The sequence below is a fragment of the Dermacentor albipictus genome, chromosome 1 (assembly GCF_038994185.2).
Source record: "Dermacentor albipictus isolate Rhodes 1998 colony chromosome 1, USDA_Dalb.pri_finalv2, whole genome shotgun sequence".
In the NCBI taxonomy this organism is placed as follows: domain Eukaryota; kingdom Metazoa; phylum Arthropoda; class Arachnida; order Ixodida; family Ixodidae; genus Dermacentor; species Dermacentor albipictus.
In genome coordinates, this window is record NC_091821.1 from 327,032,328 (window position 1) to 327,055,709 (window position 23,382).

A 23,382-nucleotide genomic window follows, 5' to 3' on the forward strand; every position below is an offset into this window, starting at 1 on the left:
TGCGATTGGGCAGTTCAGGATCCGTGTGTGTGTGTGACTTGTTCAAGCATAGAAACCTATGGAGCATTTATTGATGTTGTTCCTTCCGTTATTTTCAAAAAAAAAAAACATTCTTTCTGTCGGGCTCTGCTACACTGTTAAACAAAATTACACCCTTTTTGTCGTATCTTGCCACACAACAATAATCGTCATCTGTCCTGTCCGCATTTCCTTTCTTCACAGCTGCGAGCCCGGTACTTCCAAGTCACGAACGGCATGCGCGTCATCAGCTTGACAAAGTATTATCCGCGGGAAAGTAGCGAGCACAGTGGTCTTCCAGAAAGCAAACGCCACAAGACAGATGACCATTATCGTTGTATGGCAAGATACAACCCAAAGGGTGTAATGTTGTGTAAGGGTGTACTGGTGGTCATTGCAGTGCCCTGTGAATGTAGTGCCCTGCCCTCTCAGAAACCATGAAATATGCAGTTTCTTTAATGTGATTTTTACCTTCTTATTTGCAAACAACACACACACAGACACACGCACGCGCACGCACACGCACACGCACGCACACGCACACGCGCTCACACACACACACACACACACACTCATAATCTCCTGTAACATTAAAGAAAAGTTATGATTGTGTTAGTTAGGCCGATTAAGAACAATATGTATATTTTATTTTTACGAGAAAGAAGCACGATCTAGTGGGGGTGGGGAGGTGGGGAGGGGGGGGGGGGTCCCTATTGATTCTGAGCACCCGGGGTTTGTCAAGCATAGTATGGATAGAATTGAACATGCTCTCAGGAACGGAGGAAGCCTAAAAGCAGTGAAGAAGAAACTAGGAATTGGCAAGAATCAGATGTATACGTTAAGAGACAAAGCCGGCAATATCATTACTAATATGTATGAGATAGCTCAAGTGGCTGAGGAGTTCTATAGAGATTTATACAGTACCAGTGGCACCCACGTCGATAATGGAAGAGGGAATAGTCTAGAGAAATTCGAAATCCAACAGGTAACGCCGGAAGAAGTAAAGAAAGCCTTGGGAGCTATGCAAAGGGGGAAGGCAGCTGGGGAGGATCAGGTAACAGCAGATTTGTTGAAGGATGGTGGGCAGATTGTTCTAGAGAAACTGGCCACCCTGTATACGCAATGCCTCAAGACCTCGACTGTACCCGAATTTTGGAAGAACGCTAACATAATCCTAATCCATAAGAAAGAGGATGCCAAAGACTTGAAAAATTATAGACCGATCAGCTTACTGTCGGTAGCCTGCAAAATATTTACTAAGGTAATCGCAAATAGAATCACGAACACCTTAGACTTCTGTCAACCAGATGACCAGGCAGTATTCCATAAACGCTACTCAACAATAGACCATATTCACACTATCAATCAGGTGATAGAGAAATGTGCGGAATATAACCAACCCTTATATATAGCTTTCATTGATTACGAGAAAGCGGTTGATTCTGTCGAAACCTCAGCAGTCATGGAGGCATTACGGAATCACGGTGTAGACGAGCCGTATGTAAAAGTACTGAAAGATATTTATAGCGGCTCCACAGCACCGTAGTCCTCCATAAAGAAAGCAACAAAATCTCAATAAAGAAAGGGCTCAGGCAGGGAGATACGGTGTCTCCAATGCTATTCACAGCGTGTTTACAGGAGGTATTCAGAGACCTGAATTGGGAAGAATTGGGAAGAATTGGGGATAAAAGTTAATGGAGGATACCTTAGTAACTTGCGATTCGCTGACGTTATTGCCTTGCTTAGTAACTCAGGGGACCAATTGCAATACATGCTCACTGACCTGGAGAGGCAAAGCAGAAGAGCGGGTCTAAAGATTAATCTGCAGAAAACTAAAGTAATGTTTAACAGTCTCGGAAGAGAACACCAATTTACAATAGGTAGCGAGGCACTGCAAGTGGTAAGGGAATACATCTACTTAGGGCAGGCAGTGACGGCGGATCCGGATCATGAGACAGAAATAATCAGAAGAATAAGAATGGGCTGGGGTGCGTTTGTCACGCATTCTCAGATCATGAACAGCAGGTTGCCATTATCCCTCAAGAGAAAAGCGTATAATAGCTGTGTCTTACCAGTACCCACCTACGGGGCAGAAACCTGAAGGCTTACGAAAAGGGTTCTACTTAAATTGAGGACGACGCGACGAGCTATGGAAAGAAGAATCATGGGTGTAACGTTAAGGGATAACAAAAGAGCAGATTGGATGAGGGAACAAACGCGAGTTAATGAAATCTTAGTTGAAATCAAGAAAGAGAAATGGGCATGGGCAGGACATGTAATGAGGAGAGAAGATAACCGATGGTCATTAAGGGTTACGGACTGGATTCAAGGGAAGGGAAACGTAGCAGGGAGCGGCAGAAAGTTAGGTGGGTGGATGAGATTAAGAAGTTTGCAGGGACGACAGAGCCACAACTAGTACATGACCGGGGTTGTTGGAGAAGTATGGGAGAGGCCTTTGCCCTGCAGTGGGCGTAACCAAGCTGATGATGATGATGAATACCGAAATCCAAGCACGCCGGTGTTTTCGCGTTTCGCCTCCATTGAAGTGCGGCAGCCGCTGTCGAGATCGTTCCCCCGACTTCGTGCTTAGCAGCACAACTCCATATCCACTGGTCTATAGCGGTGAGTGAGGAAGACTTCAATAGAGCGCTAATCGAAGAAGAATCGGGTCCGTAATTTATGTCATCGCTTTGTACGAAGACTTTCGAACAGTCGCGCGTTATTCATACCAAGGACGCTCGACAGAGACTACGCTTCTCTGCAGCCAACAGCTAGGACTAGATACCCGGATAAATGGAGGTCAGCCATGAAAAGTCCACCTGGTCACCGCCGGCCTCGGCCATGGCGTAGGAAGGCAGCCATTTGTTTGCCCCGATGACGTAAAGGCTGCTTCCGCTCGCAGCGGCGTGCCACCGAGGCTTCCAGAGCCCCCAGGTCCTTCCATGCAGACGCGCCTGTTTGCGCGCTAGAAAAGAGGCGCAATAAATTGCGGCCATCCTCCGAGACCACAGCCTCGAAAGCAAGCTCGCGCAGAGAGCGCACGAGGGCAAATAAACAGGAAGCGAGGCACACGCTGGGGTCGATGGGCAAGCGCTGGAGTGGAAGGGGCATTCAATCTTGCGCAGAGCTCGTGCGTGGTACGCGTGCTACCTGTTCACTTAAAGCAGCGTCGCTACCCTGCGATCTGCAACGAGCTGCATGTATAAAGCGTCGCTGAAATGTTGTGTGGAGCGCGTACACGCAGGTACCGCGCTGATGAGCGACGCACGGTGCTCTGTCCTTTGTTTCTTTGATCACTGGCTCGCCGCGTTGTGGATTCGTCGTGTCTTACTTTCGACACGATTCGTTTGAGCGCTGAAAATAGAGCAAAAAAAATGCGCTAGTGTAGAAGTGTTCTCCAGGCTTGTACCAGGCACTCGGAAAATGTATTTAAGGTAAGCTACTAAACACCCCGCGAAAAAGTACTTGAGTACAGTATTACATACCGAATGCAGAATGATAGTTGACATAGAGTGATAAATAGCCCCACAGCATTATTTCGTTGCTTCATAAATACTTACAAGATACCTCCTGTTCCGAAGTGTAAAAGAAAGCAAGACTTACTGTAGTTTTACTAGAAAGCTTTATTGGCTCGCTGGAGGAGTTTATATACTATACCTTGCTATACCTAACAACTTGCCGCCGTTATAAATTCTGATAAATAAGGATAAAGCAGCGCCAACGTTTCTTTCACGGGCCTTGGTGTCCGTCGTTGCAGTGGTGTGACTTCAGTTTAGTGTCGCCGAGGTAGACTGATCAATTTTTGCAACATGTCATCCTTCATATTATAAAGCAAACCACGCATGCTGTCAGCCTGCTATTGGAACGGAGCGGTAGGTTAGTTTAGTTTTCGCTTGTCAAGCCTTAGAGCCGGGCCTTCTCTCTTTCTTTCTTCTTCTTTTTTATGCCCCCTCTCTCTAAGCTTGCCGCCCCTAACAGTTGTGAGACAGGCGCAATGGGCGTGACCAGCCGTCGACGCACGGCATCGCGACGAGCTCGTCGGTACTGCACATAACAATGAGGAAGGGCGTATCCTAAACACCGAGTCCAAGATACTCACAAACGTATTCAAGTTACAGCAAAAAATACAGAGTTTTGGAATTATTTTAGAGACGCCAAGTTGCTTTTGAGAGCATTAAAGATACGGTATTTTGAGCAGAGTATCTAGGTTAGGTTAGCCTGGTGTCCTTAGCTGTTCACGGTGCATCAAGTTGTTTTGGCTCCCTGCGGAGTACAGGAAACACGAAATATAATGCAGTGCGAAATTCCAATTCGAGCCCGGCTCCTAACGAATGCTGTTGCGTGTGGTTTTTCTCCGGCAAAATACTGTATTTTATATAATGCTTAGCAGATCACAGACAGCACCTGGGAAAAGGTATCCGCTTTGCTATATCCACACTAGTAGTCCCACTTTAGAAGCCAACCTTCTTGCGCTATAACAGATGCAGTAGCTGGCTCAAAAAAAAAAAGAATATTTCGTGGTGCAAAGGTGTAGCATGACTTGAGAAATCCAAATAGCACGCGGCTGTGCAAACGTTACCAAAGCGCCCGTCTCTTGCCACTGCCACAAGGCGAGCCACAAGTCGAACAGCGCACTCTAAATTCTGAAAACGACTTGGATTTTAAGCATGGCGTATTTATGGAACACCGGTCGTTTTCTGGCAAAACTCAATCATATTTCATTGTTGTACATGGAGTATCAAATACCCCACCATGGCACAACGCTACTGTCAAACTTTCTTGCTCCCTTAAGCGCCGCGCCACAGATTCTTCAGAAGTGTAATATTTATGCGATTGCACGCCTCGCTGTATAGGAAATGTAAAAGTGCACTATAACTGCAATGCCGCACGAGTGCCGATTCGTTACAACAGAAAGGAATACAGCGCTCCAAGACGGGACACAAGGGGAGAACCGCACACACACAGCGCTTTGAGTTGTGGTCTTTCATGGAAATGCAACGGAATTGGCTATCTCGAATACTTACATGGCTATTCTCGCGAGATTTACCGTTGACCGCGCAGCCTTCGAGGCAAAACGGCCACACTGTTTTTCCGTGCCATGAAATAAGTTCTATGAATTGGGTCAGTCAAACGGACTCTTGCAAGTCGTTTAAACAATGTACCGGCTATCAGATCGTATATACAAAAAGGTGAACATAAAAGAATGCACAATGAAAACCGAATCGGAAGACGTAGCACTCACAAAATCGCAAAAGCTGTGCATGGGCTGCCTCCAGGGCTGCCCGCAAGCCGAAGTTGACTCGCTGGAATCGGCGTGCAGTTTCCCCCACACGACGACCTCCCCCCTCTATACTCCTCGCCCTCGATAGCCACCATGAGAAAACAGAAAAAGAAATGGGAGGAGAAGCGAGGGGGGAGGGGGGGGGTTCTGAGCGGCCTTAGAATAACATAGCCCCGCTCCAAGAGGAGCATTCCGAGACTCTGGCGTCCGGCAAGACACACGAGCCAGAACGGAGCACCAACAACACGAGGGCGGCTGCACACCGACAACAAAAGGATGGTCCACCCACCCGCTGGCCCTCTTGCTCGGTCTGCGCGCCTGCCTGACTGCCTTGAGCGCGGCGAAAGGGCCCACGCGAGCAGACCCCGCTAACCGCGCTGACCGTAAACGTCGTGCGGCGCCGAGAACCGGACTCGAGAGAAAATTCACGTGCGTAAAACTTGCGGGGTCGCTTCCTGGCCGTAAACTGTTTTGCGCTTGTGAGTGCTGCCCCGTACCTTGGACCGTTTATTCTTTCAGCGCCATAGTTTTGCGCTCAACGTAAGGAGGAAGCTGGCGATGAACCACAAAGGGAAAAAATGTAAAAGAGAAAAGAATTTGAGATAAAGCTCGCTTCTGGACATTGTCCTTTCCTTGCCTTCTCCCGGTTTTTCTTCTCTTCATCTTTAATACTTCCTATCGGCCCTATTTCAGGATGTTTCTTTAGTTTCTTCCGCTTTTCTCCCCTGGTTCTGTCATTGCTCCTTGACAGTTGCTTCGACCTTGTTTCTTCGTTTCTTTGCCTCTTTTTCTTTTGCCACTTTTCTTTTCTGCTTGTGTCACACGTCTGCAGTTTTCGTTCTTAGTAGCGTGTCGCAGTGAGAATGCAGCCCTGGGGCGCTCGTAAAAAACAAAACAAACATCGATGCCAGTGAGTCACAGATCAAGACAGCAAGGACGACGCCCACTTTGGAGCCACGACCTTATTCCACGTTGTTTTTTATTCTTTGAACTAACTGAACGCTTCATACATTCTTGTGTTTCTTCTGTATTCAATTCGTATTCCTGACAATTTACGTCGCATATTTACCGAGAGGAACTCTCTCTTTGTCGCCGGTGCTTTCTTGAATTCACGCTGTCTGTTTGTTCAAATTAGGCACGCAGTTTTGGGCCCTGTATCCTTCTTTTCTTCGTGAATAACAAACAGTTGGCTCGTTTTCTCAACCAACCACACAAGTTTTGTGGCACTTCGGTAATGTTCAAAGAACATAAATCAAAATTTTATTCTAGTGCCGACGCAGATGTAGAAAACTTGCCGCGCCCTTGTTTTGTTAACGATTTTTTTGTTCGCATCGTACATATTTATTTATTTTTGTTTGGTAAGATATGGTGAGACACAATATGGTGGGACATTATTGGAGGTATGTAATAGTAATGTCTTTCTGGATGAGATAGAACGAATTAGTTCCTTTTCAAGTCTTTTCTGTAGGCTTCAGTAGATCTTCGGTATAACCAGACATTGCGGGTTTCATTTCAAAGCCATCTCGCCTCTGCTAGCGTAGAAATAGAAAGGAGAAGGAAAGAGCACACTGGGAACTGGGAGGAAAACAACCGTCTCCCCACGATTTAGAACATACGAAGGTGCTCAGGCTGGAAAGCATGAGTATTTCGGTGCTATTACATTTCTACTAACCCATTTGTACGTAGGAAACCAATGAATTGAAATTTTTCTTTAGTTCGCAAAAATGAGGGATTTTTGAACCTTACCGCAATTCAGGAGGTACACTCCCAAATATCTAGGAAATTAATATCATGGATTTCAAACAAAGATCATATATTCGTAAGAGTAAAATTGCAATTTATGCTGCTGCATTGGTCTCCTAATTCTAATAGACATTAGGAGAAAAAAATTGTGCTGGGAAGGTCATGTAACGCACACATTAGATATCCATTGGACCTTTAGTGTGATAGAGTGGGTACCAAGAGAAGGGAAGCGCAGTATAGGACGACAGAAGACTAGGTGGTGTGACGAAATCAGGAAATTTGCAGGTGCTAGTTGAAATCGGATGGCGCAGGACAGGGGTAATTGGAGATCGCGGGGAGAGGCCTTCGCCCTGCAGTGGACATAAAATAGGCTAATGATGATGATGATGATGATGATTATGATGATGATGATGATTAGTTCTAATGATGGATGCCAAGACATAGAGAGGCGTGAACTGTGAATGCTGTAGCTCTGCCTATATACGCAAGACATGAACGTAGGCGATGAAGCTGTTGATGCTGTCACACTTTTAAGAATGAGTGACATTTTCATGATCATATTCGACTCCACGGCTCAAGGAACTTTCTTCTAGATGACCTCGAATCTTACCTCCAACTAAGCGATACCTATACGCAGGGGTAACCCAAGCTGGTATTTGAGTATGACGTCATTATATAGCTAAGCTCAGTCATAAAGACTGGTCAGTGCACCAAAAATAGTTCAGAATACCAAAGAATTTTTTAAATAAGAGCTGGGGTACAAAGTCGTTTTATGATAAACTTGCTCAGGAGGTATTGGTGAGCTAGCTCTTTGTCCATTATCGATTCAACCGCAGCGCCCTTGTTCAGCCAGATTAACTATAAATCGCACACTAGCGCAGAACTTCACTCCTGCGCAGTTGCAGTTCAGCGCTCGTGTGTGAATGTGAGTTAAGAGTCGTCTAGGTCTCAATAAGTGCGCTGTTGTTGAACTGATAGTTTTAGGATGACTTCTATATACACGAGCTTGGCGCTTCTGCGCAGAACTCGAGTCCCTTAGGTAGATGGTAGGGAGTTGCAGACAGGCACTGCTGCACCCTCCGACCCTTTATCTCACCAACGAGCGTTGGAAGAGAGCCCTGGCCAGCTCCGACCTCGATCATCAGCAACGGCTGATTGCGAGGGCCCACGACGCGGCCCGAGCTTAAGGCATTCTTGAATGATGACGCCTCTCTAGAGCTTCGCTTATAGAAAGGAGGCATTTATTCTCTCTCTCGTCTAAGTGTGAACAAGTGCGCTGCTGTTGAATTGACAGTTTTATGATGACTTGGTTGTATACGAGCTTGCTATATATGATAGAAAAAACGCACCCACGAGCTACTCCTGCTCTAACACAAGAAGTTAATTTCCTGCGAACAAAGCTGCGCAGTTCTAAGCGGTATTTGTGGCCTGTGTGTTTAGCTGCACAGTTCCTTCGAGAATAGCATTATGAAGGTTCGTAACATTGTGTGGATACATTGAAGGCTCCCTTTCTCATTGTAGACAGTGTACAGACGCATCAAACCCATCACTCACATCGGATTTCTGGAGCGCATCAAATGCTTGAGAAATCGTTGTATACGAGTAAGCCACTAATTGACACATTAGAATCGGTCCAGAACCATTCAGCTCGATTTATACTCAATAATTTTGCTCGTACTGCCAGTGTCACCTTGGTGAAATCCACTCTTACCCTTCCAGGCCTGGTAACGAGAAGAACGATTTCCCGCCTCTTGCTTTTTCATAAAATTTTCTTTCATAATCAAGTACTTCGACAGGAACTCATCTCAGAACCTGCTTACTTTTCATCACGTGTTGACCACACAAATAAAGTAGCCGTCCCTTTGTGCCGTACTAATCTCCTTTAACATTCTTTTCTTCTGAAGACAAGTAGAGAGTGGAACATCTTCCCCCTTCATCGCTGCCACTGAGGACCAAGCGTTGTTCAGGTCTGCAGTTACTGAATACTTACTAGCTGCAAACAGGTTTTTTTTTTCCCTGTAAATTGCTTTTGTTGTTTTGTTTTGTATTTGCATTGTACCCACCCCCTCTGTAACGCCCACTGGGTCTTGAGGGTATACTAATAAATAAATGAAAGGCGTCGTTGGCGATGCCATTAAGAATGTAGCTGACTTTATCAGCTTCAGGATCTCGTCGTCAACCCGCCGACAGCGTGCTAATAGATGTTGAATGTACACGACGTACGGTTATGCAGATGTTTGGGCCCGGCACGAATGTTCCTTCTTGGCTGCTCGCTGGAGTCCAGCTGGCTTTCCAAAGAGCTCCTGCTGTTATTGCTTGCAGGTTTTCCAACCGTCAATTCCTCCTCCTGTGTTTGGAACCAAACACGGGCCGTTCCCATGACGTCAACTAGCATTGCAGTCGGGTCCCGTCGGTTGTTCTGCTAGCTCTTTCATAGTCGATTAGCCCGTCGTCGACGTCCTTGGTGTCAGTGCCGCAGAAGGGCCAGGGTCTCGGGGTTGGGTCAAGACAATCGGTGTAGTGGTAGCCGAAGCCGAACCGGTGGAGCTCTCAGTCGACATGTCTAATAGCCCACAAGATGTCCGCTGCGAAGTTGCGTGATGTGCTCGTGAAGTACTTTGCGCCTCTACCAAGATATTTCGGGGAGATCTACAAAAAAGGGGGTTTACTTACGCTATGTAAAAGGACACTAAAAGTGAGGCACGAACACAAAGATAGTGGACGGTAGACCTCACTCCGTCACCCTCTTGTCTGTTTTACGCTTCAACATCTCCTTTTATATCCGCAGGACAATTGTCTGGTAACAATACGTTCAGTATAGATCCGCGTTACAAACCACATTAATGCCCTTGCGATGACGCATACATGTAGTCTGCTTGTATTAGGACAAACTTATTTTTATCACCCTGTATCTCGTATCAGCCCAGTTTACTGGACAACATCAATGCGAAATCGGGTGACATAGCCAAGGAAAGTTTCACTTAATAAGCTAATATCGCTCTCGGACAGCCAGCTGTCAGAACAATTGGGCATAACATGCACATAAGACAATAGATAACATGATTAATTTTCTTCCATGCCGCTTCGTTATCGTGGCCGTACACAAAGCTGCCGTTCCGTGCTTTATTCTGTTCATGTGCCGAAACTCCTTATTTTCTTACGTAAGGGACTTAAACACCATCAAGATTATTATACCACATTTGCACGACTCATAAATTCAATAAACCACGTAATCTGCCGAATACACTGTCGTGCTGCCCTTCAGCCTGCCTCTTTTTGTCTTTATTTGAATTCCTCTTGGCGTGCAAGGCTCCTATTACGTGCGCGAAGCAATCGGATACGCTGTTCGGAGCGACAAAACACTTTCTGTTTTCTAACTCTCAGCATTTTCCACTAAAAGGCCTCCGCTCTCCTTTCTTTCTCTTTCTTTACTTTCTTGTACAACGTGGATACCTTGTGTTGCTCCGATCAACAGTTTTGCTTGTGTGATTCCGTGTGCTTATGGCTTGCGAGCGAGTAACTTGATAGTGCTCAACGCTGGGTGGCACCTAAAACCTTTCTATCCTTTCACCCTGTTCCCGTTTCAGGGGCAGCGCTATGCGTTCCTCTGTAATCTCTCGAGCCACTCTGTTTAGCAAATATCTGACGCACCCTGGAGATTCGAGATTCTACTCGAGTCTTGTACTGCTTACCACTACGATGAAGAAATAAATTATTATTGCTCTCTCTCTCTTTTATTTCAATATCTGCAGTGTCAGACTTGAGTAACAACTTTTTCCCACAACATTGGGTAGAAGCATAAGCACCGATGATTCGTATTTTGCGTCCTCGCGAGCAGCAGTTGCTTCCGTCGCCTTGCCTTGCAAGCTCCTTTATCTCAACGTGCGGCATCAGGCTAAATGTTACATAAGCGCCTCTTGTCGCTATGGTGGAAAGGCCTATCAGACTTCAGCAGTTTGTTACAAATAATGTGTAATGGAAGCGACCACAGAGTTTAGTGCTAACATTGATTCGATGCCCTATTTCACATGACATCTGCATTTAAGCTTTCAATCTTTACTAACTTTTATTCAAATGCACTGCTTCTATCTGTGTCGAAAAGTGGCTTGGCTGGGATCATTGCGTTATACGCAAACTACAAGTGTGAAGGAAAATTCAATACAAAAGAAAAGACACAGCTCTGTTTAGTGGCACGTTAGATTGAAATAATGTTCTAAATCAAGGATACTCAGACCGCGGCCACATTCATCTCTGGCACAAAAAGTGAAGGATTCGTGCTTTAGTGCACTACTTGAAGTGCACCGGTTTAAGAGACCGCTTATAGCCTTGTGCATCCCTCCCACGTGCACTCTCTCTTTCATTCTCTCTCTCTTTTTCTCTTTCTGCGTGCCTTTCCGTTTCGCTTAGTGAAGGGTAGCAAACCGGACGCTCGTCTGGTTGACATCCCGGCCTTCCCTTTCCTTTCCTTTCTCTCTCTCTTAGGTGTTTCAACAGTTCAGGGTAGCAAACGAGAAACTCGCATCCTGTTAAGCTCCCTGCCTTTTCTCTCTCTCTCTCTCTCTCTCTCTCTCTCTCTCTCTCTATACATATATATATATATATATATATATATATATATATATATATATATATATATATATATATATATATATATATATATATATATATATATGTAGCGTTCCTAACTAGAACGGCAACAGAAATGACATCATCTAAGTGAGACGGGTGTCGTCCGCCATTTTATTCCAACTTCTTCCTTTTTACTTCTCCCCTAGCACCTTCCTTCGTCTTCTTTCATGCGTCCAGCGCAGACCGCTTCACTCTTCCGGATTTCTTTTAATTACACCTCCTGGGGTAATACTTGAATACGTTTCCAATAGCGGCGCACTCCGTTTGGCCCGAGGCTCCGGCGTACCAGACATTCTTCAATATTCCATGCTGGCATGCAGTCTTAATAACTTGAAATGGTCCGCAATATTTTGAATTTGAGGGCACAGCTCCTTTCCTTACAAGGACATAGTCTCCAGGCTGTATGTCCGGTATCTCGCTACTGTGTCTTTTATCAAAGTTTCGCTTCATGCGGCGCTTGTAGATCTCCTGTTCTTTGACAGTTTTCCTTACTTCCGCAAGTTCGAGGTTCTCTAGGAGACCTAGCTCACGATCTGCAGGAAGTATGGGCGCTGTACCTGAAGTTACAAAATGAGGGCTGCAGCCTAAACTCGTGGTGTATGATCTGTTGTGATGCTTCACAGCGGCCTCGAGACAGCACTTCCAGCCACCGGCAAAGTCTGGATACATCTTCAGATACTGTTTGATGTCTCGTATGGCACGTTCCGCTAGGCCGTTTGCTGCCGGGTGGTATGGAGAAGAATACTTTATCATGATGCCGTGCTCCTGGGCCCACTTTGATAATTTGGCACTCCGAAAAGCCGGCCCGTTGTCGCAGACGAGCGTCTTTGTGTGTTTAAAACACTCAGCTTTGAGGAGGTCTATTACGCTGTTTGCGTCTTCTTTGCCAGCTTTAGCCGCAATCGTCCGTGTGCACTCATCTATGGAGAGCAAGAAAGCTTGCGTTCGCTTGACTCCTTCCCCCTTCTTTTTGAGCTCCGCGAAGTCCAAATGAATTACTTCGAACGGGATGCTTGAATATTCAGGGTTTGTCATAACGTCTGTCGATTGCTTGAATTTAACTTTGTTCACCTGGCAGAGGTGGCATGTGCGGATGTAATGGCTGATGTCGTTTTTCATGCCCGGCCATGTGAATCTCATGAGCAATTTCTTATAAGTGCGCCAGAAGCCATCATGTCCACCCGATTCAGGGGTGTCGTGGTATAGATGAAGAATCCTTGGAATCATAGTTGGTGGTACGTGATACCTTCCATTGATAAACTGGAGCTCTTCTGTACCTTCCCATAGCTTAATATGATTGATTGTATCTGGATTATTGCTTGATTCCTGTACAAGTAATCTTGATAGTGCGTCAGCGTCAGTGAGGAGTGGGCCAGGACGGTGCGAAATTACGAAATCAAATTGTTGCAGATAGTTCACCCATCTAGCAATGCGGCCTCTTGGCTGGGCCATGCTCAGAAGTTGAGTCAATGCTTGATGGTCCGTGAAAAGTATGAATTTGGCACCTTCCAGGTAAGTACGAAAGTACTGCACAGCTTTTAAGACGGCCAGAGCTTCCTTTTCTGTGGTACAGTAATTGATTTCGGCGGGTTTCAGGGTATAGCTGTAGTACCCCACGACGTAGTGTTTGGTTTGATCAGCTTGTTTGGATGGCTTCTGGTATAGAACTGCACCGGTAGCATAATGTGATGCGTCCGTGTTCAGCACGAAAGGCAAGGAAAAATCCGGTATTCGCAAGATGGGGTCCGACGATATTAGTTTTACAAGCTCACGATAGACAGCTTCGCACTTCTCGTCCCAATGAAAAGGCACGTCTTTCTGAGTTAAACGTGTGAGGCACCTTGTTCTCAGTGCGTAGTCTTTGATAAACGCCCGGAAGTGTCCTGCAAGGCCAAGAAAAACGCGCAGGGAGTGCACATCATAAGGCTTTACCAGCTTGAAGATTCTCTCTACCGATTCTTGCTTGGTGCTTTTAGTCTGTCCATCAAACACCCTGCCAAGAAATACTACGGTATCTTGAAAGAACGCACTTTTCTTGAAGTTGACTTTGAGTTGGGCAAGACTGAGGGCATGAAGAACTTTTGAAAGATGACTACGGTGTTCGTCCTTTGTCTTTGAGTAGATGATGATGTCGTCGATGTACACATTGCAAAATGTGCCCAGGTAAGGTTTCAGAATGTCCGTCATAATCTTCTGAAACCACGCAGGGGAGTTTTTCCAACCAAATGGTAGGCGGTTGTACTCAAACAAGTCAAATGGGGTTATGAACGCGGTGTACTTCTTCGTTTCTTCACTTAGTGGAATCTGCCAAAAGCCCTTGCAGAGATCTATTCGTGAAAACCAATGGCAACCACCGGTTTCGTCAATGATGTCGTCGATTCTCGGCATTGGATAAGGTATCAATTCAGTTTGACGATTGAGAGCCCGGTAGTCTGTGCAGAGGCGGAATGTCCCGTCTTCTTTAAGTGCAATAGTGATAGGAGAAGCAAATGGGGATACAGAAGGCCGGATGATACCTGCGTCTAACATTTCTTGCAACTCCTTTTTCAGCCACACCTTTTTATCTCTGGACATATTATAGGGGGTTCTACGAACCACTGTTTTATCTGCGAGCTCGAAAGGAACGACATGGGATTTCATTGCTGGAGGGTAGCTTCCTATGCATATAAGCTCTGGGTACTTAGTCTTGATGTCTTCGTGGTGAAAAATTAGCCTTGATACACTAGGTTCTTCACCAGGGTCTTCTGTTCTTATCGTGTCTTCGGCCATTACCTTGTCATCCCAATAGAGGTTCATCTTAAGTTTTTTCATGTCTGGACGGGACAAAAGAAAATCGTAGGTGACATTGGGAATGGCCAATACGTCACTGGTAATAGCATTTCCTTGAAATTCAATAGCCAGGGTTACCCATTCGCTATGCATGGTCACTGACCCATCGTAGGCTTGGACACGCAATGTTCTACCAGCGTGCAGACGACTGGCATCCACTCGAGTCTTGTTGATAATAGATACCGAAGCTCCACTGTCAACGAGAGCCTTCACTTCAATGCCATCTACCTTAATGGGGGCGTACAATAAGCTTGACGACACCAAATATACTGTCTCACTGAAGCTCTTTTTCTGGGGCTTGTGATGCACGGTAGACAGATTATGTGGAAGTAGGTTGCCGTGAACTGCGGTAATTGGTTCTTCACCATCCTCACAGTCATGATTTACGCTTCCCAGAGATTTGTTTATGAAGCTGTGTTCACATTCAGTTGACGGCAACGACTCTAGATTGGAATCAAGTTGCTCTGTTCTACCATCTGGCTGTCTTCTCGATGTAATTCTTGGCACTGAGGTCTGTAGAAAGTTCAGAAGGTCATCAAACGTTCTTGGACCTTTGAGCTGGACATGACAACGGATCTCGATACACAACCCTTGCGTTATCAAAGCTACAACAGCAGAAGACGACAGCTTCGGTTCTGCAGAATACAACAGGCGACGCTTCTCAAGACAGTACTCAAGCAGAGAGCCACCTGTATAACTGAACCGCAGTGCCGCATCCCATCTTTCTACTGCGTTGCCTTCGAAAGCCCCTAAAAAGTTGCTTTTCCACAGTTCCCAACATGTTGTTCCATAATCCATGAGTTGCACGTCATACCATTTTCTGGCTATACCGCCCAAATAGCGGCGCATATGCAAAATCTTTGTGTCGTCGGAGTGCCACAGATTCTTGTCACAGGCGTACTCGAAAAAACACAGCCAGTAGTGTGCATTTTGCGATTTTCCTTCAAAAACATCTGGTTCAACAATACTTCGTGCTGACTGCTCTCGACTAAGCGCTTGGACGAAAGTTCTCATTATTTCGATCTGTTGTATAATGTTCCTTTGCAGTTCCATAACACTCAAGTCTAGGCTCACCTTCCCGGCAGGCGTTTCCTCTTTGGGGGTGCCACGTCGTATGGGTTCCAGAACGAGTTCGCTCAGTGTCTGCAGTTGTAGATTCACTGTCACCGATCCTGTTTGCACGAGGGCTTGGCGGCTGATTGCAGCTTGTTGCAGTACCACGTTGATCAGCGCGGTAGAACTAACTTCAAGAGGAAGGTCCGTCGCTGGCTCACCGTGCACTTGGTATCGGGTGAACACAACAGACTCTGATGACGCCTGGTCGACGAAAAACGTCACCCGCATCGCTGGTCTTCGAAAACTGTCGGCTGCGCCAAAATGTAGCGTTCCTAACTAGAACGGCAACAGAAATGACATCATCTAAGTGAGACGGGTGTCGTCCGCCATTTTATTCCAACTGCTTCCTTTTTACTTCTCCCCTAGCACCTTCCTTCGTCTTCTTTCATGCGTCCAGCGCGGACCGCTTCAATATATATATATATATATATATATATATATATATATATATATATATGTTTCATGTGCGCTTCTTTATTTAAACTTCTGTTGCTAACTCCTGTATCCATGCCACCTCATGGGCTTGCAGAAAGCCACTTTGGATGCCATTCTTTCATTCTATTGACACGCCAAACAAGCTTTGCGTACGTGTACAAGAAAAACTTCACTAACATGCAAAGCCACCTTGGAGACCCTGCAGAAAACGCATTATTGGGTAAACTAAAGTGCGTAGGCATGTATTCTAGCAGCGAGTCATGCACGGTTGCTCAAACGCATCGGGTATCCTCGTTCACTGTCACAAAGCATAGAACGTACACCGTGAAGACGAAAAAGGGTCGTTGGGATGATACTAATAATAATAATAATAATAATAATAATAATAATAATAATAATAATAATAATAATAATAATAATAATAATAATAATAATAATACGTTATTATGATACAACGACAAATGTAACACGGAAATGTCAGTGTACTCTTACAAGGCTATAAATGTGGAACCAAGTAAAGGACAGGAAATGGCCTGGGTTCTTTTGCTTGTCCCTGTCTTAAGTGGAGCTGTTGAAGATGGATCGTTAGCAACGTTCCCAATTTGCAATCCTAATAACTAAACATGCCGTAGCAACAGCAGCAAGAGGAGTTCAGTGCTTCTGGGTGACGACGCAGCCTATTATTTTATTTTATTTTATTCATTTATAGATGCTGCGATCTCTATGATGACATCATGGCCGGCAGGTATACAACAAGACGAAGAGGAAGGCGTACATGAGAAGCAGGTCATTTTGCGCAGAGAAAAACATATATCATCACTGTAAGTAGGCAAGAAATAATGCAACTTGTCTTGGTTCACAACTTTCTAGTAAGGTCATTCTAGTCGATGATAGCGCGTGGGAAGTAAGAAATTGAGAACAGTTGTTTGTTTGAATTGAAAGGAGCCATGGGTTCTTACGGGCCGAAACCACGATTTTATTATGATGCATGCCGTAGTGGGGACTCCGGATTAATTTTGACCACCATGGAATCTTTTAGATCGGCCCACAACGCACAGGAAAACAGGCGTCTTTGGATTATGCCCCCATCGAAATACGGTCACCGCGGCCAGGATTTGATTCCAAAAAAAAATTAAATTATGAGGTTTTACGTGCCAAAACCACTTTCTGATTATGGGGCACGCCGTAGTGGAGGACTCCGGAAATTTCGACCACCTGGGGTTCCTTAACGTGCACCAAAATCTAAGTACACGGGTGTTTTCGCCCCCATCGAAATGCGGCCGCCGTGGCCGGGATTCGATCCCGCGACCTCGTTCTCAGCAGCCCAACAACAAAGCCACTGAGCAACCACGGCGGATGGATTTGATTCCACAGGCTCATGCTTAGCAATGCAAGACAATAGCCGCTCAGGCTCCGCAGCAGGTAGTTGCTTCTTTCGATCAAGGGTTAGATAGTTCCAGAATTAAGTTTTCTGGTATTGTAATCGCTTCGATAAGTGAGAGTCTTTCAAGTACCGATGCTGTAATGACTATTGGTTAGCTGATAGAGGAATTTTAGTCAAGATATTGGATTAGCGTGGCTAATGAATGGGGATCCACTTTTAAGGCGAAAGCCTTTCTAGGCTCATGGCGACGTTTGTGTCAGCAGACCTGACCGCCGGAGTGCCCACCGAAGCGTCATCACACCATATAAAGACAGATTAAAGATAGATTAAAGATGATTGATAGTGACAGTTAGTGAATGATAACGTTATAATAGAGATTGGTAGAGGGTAATAATGACTTGTAGTGACCACAATTGATTAGAAATGACTAGAAATGTCTAGTAATGAGTAGTAACGAGTAGTAAAAATGACTACTAATAATGACTGAAATGACTTGTAGTGACTAGTAATGATTACTAATGACCAATAGGTCTAACGACGAATTTTAATGAATACAATTGATTACAAGTGACTAAAAATGCTTACTAATGCGACGAATTATACGAGGAGGAAGGGGAGGCTTTCGCCGTTCACCCCTTAAGAGATATATTAAGAGACCCTGTAATTTTTCTTTGTTAGGGTGATGATTGAGATCCCACTACATGAGTTCTAGATGAATTACACTCTCTATTTTTATAGTCTACCTAGCTTTTCATTGTTTGCTCAGTATATGGGTCCCAAATAATTACGGCATACTGCAACATAGGCAAAATAATATTATTATAGGCAAGGATACATCCATGCTGCGTAGGTATCTTCAGCGAACGAGTGAGATTCAGCCAGCCGTCATTCACGGCACGGGACCTCACTACGTTTGCTTTCCTCACTATTATCTTACAGGCGCAAAGTTATATCTAAAGCCATATTCTAAGCGGTGTCGCATCCAGTGCAGGAAATGAAAACGTCTGAGCTTTGGTATTGTGACCTCATGAAAGCAAAATCATAGCAGAAACTAATGAAATATACTCAATCTCTAGTAAAAATACAATTGTGCTGAAGAAATACAAAGATATAGACGAGAGAAAATTTTATAAAATAAAAGGGGAGAACGAGCAGCAAACAGAGCTAAACAGCAGGGCGAAGAGACCAAAGACCACAGCGCTGGTTAGTCAGCGCTGTGGTCTGGGTCCCTCTATCCGTTCTGTTATTTGGCGCTGTTTGCTGCAAGTAATAATGAGACAACGAGCCCAAATGCGTACTCGTAGCAAAAGGGGAGAAGTCGGCTTCAACTACTATTTGCTAGTCTGCTACTCAGTATTGGGGTAGGGGACAGGACACGACCCACATATCGCAACGCGATAAACTGCCTTTGCACCAGTGAATGCTTAGACGCTATGTCTGATTTCACGTAAATTCTACGTGCAGGGAAAGAAGTGCCACGTAAACAGACAACACTTGTAGATAACTAGTGCGACTGATAAAGTTACAAGAGCATTGGCAAAGTTAGTGATTACAGACTCGTTTCAGTGCTCGAGAAGACTGCATTTGCTTCTCTGTCGCATCGACACAAAGAGCTACCTCTAAACCAAGCAAATAATAAAAGAGCGGCGGCAAAGTTTGAACTAAATCAGTACGCGTAAGAGCGGAAGAAAAAAAAACAGACTAAAACGACATGATGGAAAGGCAACGTACGACGAACTCGTTCATTGTTACGAGGCAAGGACGAAATGAACCTGCTTCTTTACCTACGCGTACATTCGCAGAGTTCGCGTATCGGTACCGTGTGGGTAAATGAACGTTAAAGTGCGCAGACGCAATATAGCTATAACATGCTCTGGTTTGTTTTGTTACAGTTTTTGCAACGCCCAATGACCCTTAATTATGCGTATACGTGCGGTATGACTGGGTGGAATCGTACTACCGTCAATTCCCTAATTGTTCATAACATTCTAAAAAAAAGAAGGGGCCATTTTCAAACCTAAGTTTGTCGTCACACGCACCAGAGCTGTCGTGGCAGCTCAGTATGAACATGAAGTGCACAGGACTGGATTCTTTTCACGGGGACCGTTGTGTGTAATTTGCCAGAAAATGGCAAAACCAGGAGGTATTTCTATAAACGTAGCGAACGAGACCCGAATTGCATACGTTAGGCCACTTTAGCCTTGCTGTTTAAGCAAGAATTATTTATACATGCTATTCAGCATCAAGAAAAATACAAGTTCGGAAGTATTTTATTTTCCCACTCGTTAGGTTGCTTTGTTCACTAGTTTGGGGAACTTCGAAGGTGCGCAAAACTGAAGACGCACACATAGTGGCAGCTATCACTGTAAGTGTATACGTGCAGCTGAGTCTTTATTGTACATTTAGAAAGCAGTATTACTATTTCCCAATTTGATCAAGAACGCGTGATACTTGCGTTAGAACAGCTCTTACCTGCAGTCGATCCGTCCATAATTAGTTTTATTTTGTTCTGTTTTTCATGCACACTCTGTCAAGGCTGGCAGTTTTCTGTCAATCAACAGTGTTTATTATCAATAATCAGTGCTCATTTCATTCCGGATCTGCTATATTGCACGCGACAACATCGAGCGAAAGAAAGATCATCCACTCCCCCTCACATGTTTCTCATTACACTAAATTTACCCTCAGTGCCTAAAATAATGCGCATAAAATACGCACTCTCGCTGTTGTTTCTTTTTTTCATTAGTGTTTCGTTATGTTCATTGATTCATGTCTTTCCCAGAACCATTAGCGACATTGAAAACAGAGTTCAGCACATTAATCAAAAGCACTGTCGTAGCCATTCTCGAAGACACCAGTAATCGAAACTCCTATATTGTTTGTGAGTATAGGGGCTATACTCACAAGCAATATAGGAGTTTCGATGAATGATGTCTTCTGGTATCACTTAAAACCAGACCTACCATCGTGTGCGCATGTTACACCGTCAAAGCAAGTATACCTTTTTCTTTATTTAGCTTTTTTTATTGCCCCAGCAGTTATATAGAAAGGTGGTCGCACGCAAATAAAACTTTCACGTAAATTGGTAGCATCACTGACTTGCGCTTGTCGTTGATTAGAGATGCCGGTAGAGCTTGGATGCAATAAGACGCACAAGTTGCATACGTGTAATACAATCGATTATAACATGTGAAAGAGGTGACTAGCCGTTTTAAATGGCACTTTAACAGAGCAGACTTTGGTCATGCGCTTTTAACCAGATGTGCTTCTAACAGACATTACGTTTATACCGCGAGCATGCCATGATGACTGCAAAACATTGTACAAGTTTACATGAAATGTCCAATGACATACACAAGAAATACGTCCTTCCTAGAGGGGAAGTTGCGAGCAGAGTGTTCTAAATCTCGGACTAGAAAGATTCTACAGAGAATCAATGCGCAAAAGGTTTTCGCTGACTGAGTTATTTTGAAAGAACAGCTTCGTGAACTCAACAATACTCCTAGTGCACTTATGGCCCCAAGGCCGCGGCAAAGGCCCATGGGGTCATTAGTATTGATCACCTGAAAAGTAATCAGAAACAATTTAGCAAACTGAGGCACGACAACCCGCACAGTGGTGTCACGCCTAATGTTCAAAGCTGCACTGACCTTGTGAGGCGAGCAGGATGACTCCGAGGAGAGTCCCGATAAAGAAGACGACCGAAATCCTGGCATGCGATCCACCGGCGAACGTTGTCCGAACAGTCAGGGCGCCTGCGGACGCTGCTGCGGCACGACGACAATCCATGCTTCTCGTCGTCTTCTCTCTATCCTCGGCACCACCAAAGTATGTTTATTGTGTAGTCTAACTAGAGTGTTTCGCGATGCGACTCAGCCAGGACCGAAAAGCATGCTTTTTGTTAGCACCAGCAAAAAAGAAATAAGCAACAAAAAAAGAGTCCCACAGTCAGCGGGCTGATCCAATCAGGCACCGCTGTCGCGCGCGCGTACCACACTCGCGTCACAGTCGGCTTCGCCACAGAGCACTCTTTCTTTTTTTTTTCAAATCCCCCGCTGTCTGCACTGCAGTCAGTAGGAGCTGTCGGGGCTGCGAGAAACGGAAACCGCGATGGTCGTCGTCCGCATTCGTCTCAAATCCGCCGGCAGACCACGGGCCACAGTCAACAACAGAGCAGGTGAATTTTCGCCGTAACTGGCGGTGCGAGGCTCCCGGACGAAGGGGCAGTCGAGCCGCGTGCGGTGGAACCGACAAGAGGCCCGATCGACAAATGAGCGTCGGTGGCGTCGCGCCGCGGCAGTGTGACGCAACTGGACTGATACGTCACCGGGCCACGTGACTGACACAAAGCCAATGGCGGAAGCCGCTTGTAGGAGGGAGAGTGGTGCGCCAGCGAGGACCCAGTGTTGGAACTCTGGTGGGGGGAGAACACCGCGGGTCCCGTCGAGTAAGAGATGTGGCAGAATGTGGATCTTTGGGGAACTGCCGGCCCCCCGAAGGCACGCGCATTCGAAGAAGTACAGGGTTTTCGCGTGATTGTGCGAGCTGTCGTCGCCGGCGGGTCCGCATTGTTCTATGATTCATGAGTCGCGAACATCTCTGAATGATAAAAATAGAAGGAGCTGACACTTCTTTATTTTATGTGTTCCACCTTTTACTGCGCGAGCGGACACATGTAATTTGCTAGGAAAGATATTGGCAACACCTGTTTGTAAGCAGGGTCGCCGTTTTTAAATTTATGTTTAAGCTTATAAACGCAGTTTTCTTCGGTCTGATGCACTGACTTGGGCATACATAAGTTCTATTCAAAACTAATTATTTTCATCCATCGTTCGTTCGCCCCGTGTAGCGCTGCCACCATCGCCAGGATTGTCCATTCAGAGCTAGGGATGATAAGAGCGACACAACTGAAAGAAAAATAATTATTCTGTTGTCCGGAGGCTAGGCCTCGAAGCGATTAACAGCACCCACATTCACTCTAACGAATCCTCACATTTGGGCTGATTCACGGCTATTGAAGGCAGATTTTACTGCGACGGAACGTAAATATAAAAAGTGGGTTTGATTTGCCTATCCATCCAATCCGTTACGCTCACGCCGTTGACACTACTGAGTCATTGTCAGGCCGCCTTCTATTTCTCAGCTTAGCGAATGTCATAGCCAAAAAAAAAAATACAAGCCACCAATCTATCGCTAACGACCTTCTCATTGCGCGAACTGCAGGCTATGCAAGCCCCAGGAAACCGGCTTGCACGGAATCGCATTTTGACCAGCACACTGGTGCTATTGAGTTCATGTGTGTTCTGCAATAAATCACGGTATCACACCCGTAAACATATAGTAGTCACGCAAGTCTTTCTCAAGCACACATCGCTGCTTGTACAACAGGGCATAATAAATGGTCAAATGATAGGAGGGGAGCACCTAAGTTGCCTCAACAAATCGGATGTTCTATGCAAATGGGGCCGAACGCGCCAGGGGTAGCCAAATGAAGCTCAGAAGAAATAATGGAATAAAGCTCGGCTTACTACTGCCACTGATATTCCAACTCACGTACCGATCGTATCGACGCTACCACAGGGATCAGTTGATGAAATTGACAACGCACCTATGATGCTCATTAATGCAACCAAATCTTCCATGAAATGGCCCGCAGTCAAACTTTGGTTTCTGTTGGAAATGAAGTGCGGTTTGTTTCAGACCAAATTATTTTAACTGTGCTGTCTTTCTAATGCTAGATCCTGCTACCATGTACAGAGCCACCCCGATGCTGACGATGGGGGAGGGGGGGGAACTATTGGCGTATCTGAACGTCATACTTGGGATATGAGAGAATGCCTATTGGAACGTTGGGTTTTACCACCAAGCGATATTGACGTGCACAGAAATATCAGTACAAGAGCTCTTGAATTCTGCCGCAAGTGGATTGCGGTAGCTGTGCCACAAT

At 45.4% G+C, this 23,382-nt stretch overlaps 1 protein-coding gene across 1 annotated transcript in view; it reads right to left on the bottom strand.

Annotated features, from left to right (window-relative positions):
* The window catches only part of LOC135909244 (igLON family member 5-like), a 351,641-nt gene extending 329,950 nt beyond the window's left edge, over nt 1-21,691 (bottom strand). Inside the window, exon 1 of the mRNA XM_065441117.1 lies at nt 21,086-21,691. Coding sequence (XP_065297189.1) covers nt 21,086-21,224 — 139 coding nt within the window. The 5' untranslated portion in view covers nt 21,225-21,691. The remainder of the gene's footprint in view (nt 1-21,085) is intronic.
* Between the last annotated feature and the right edge of the window lie 1,691 nt (nt 21,692-23,382).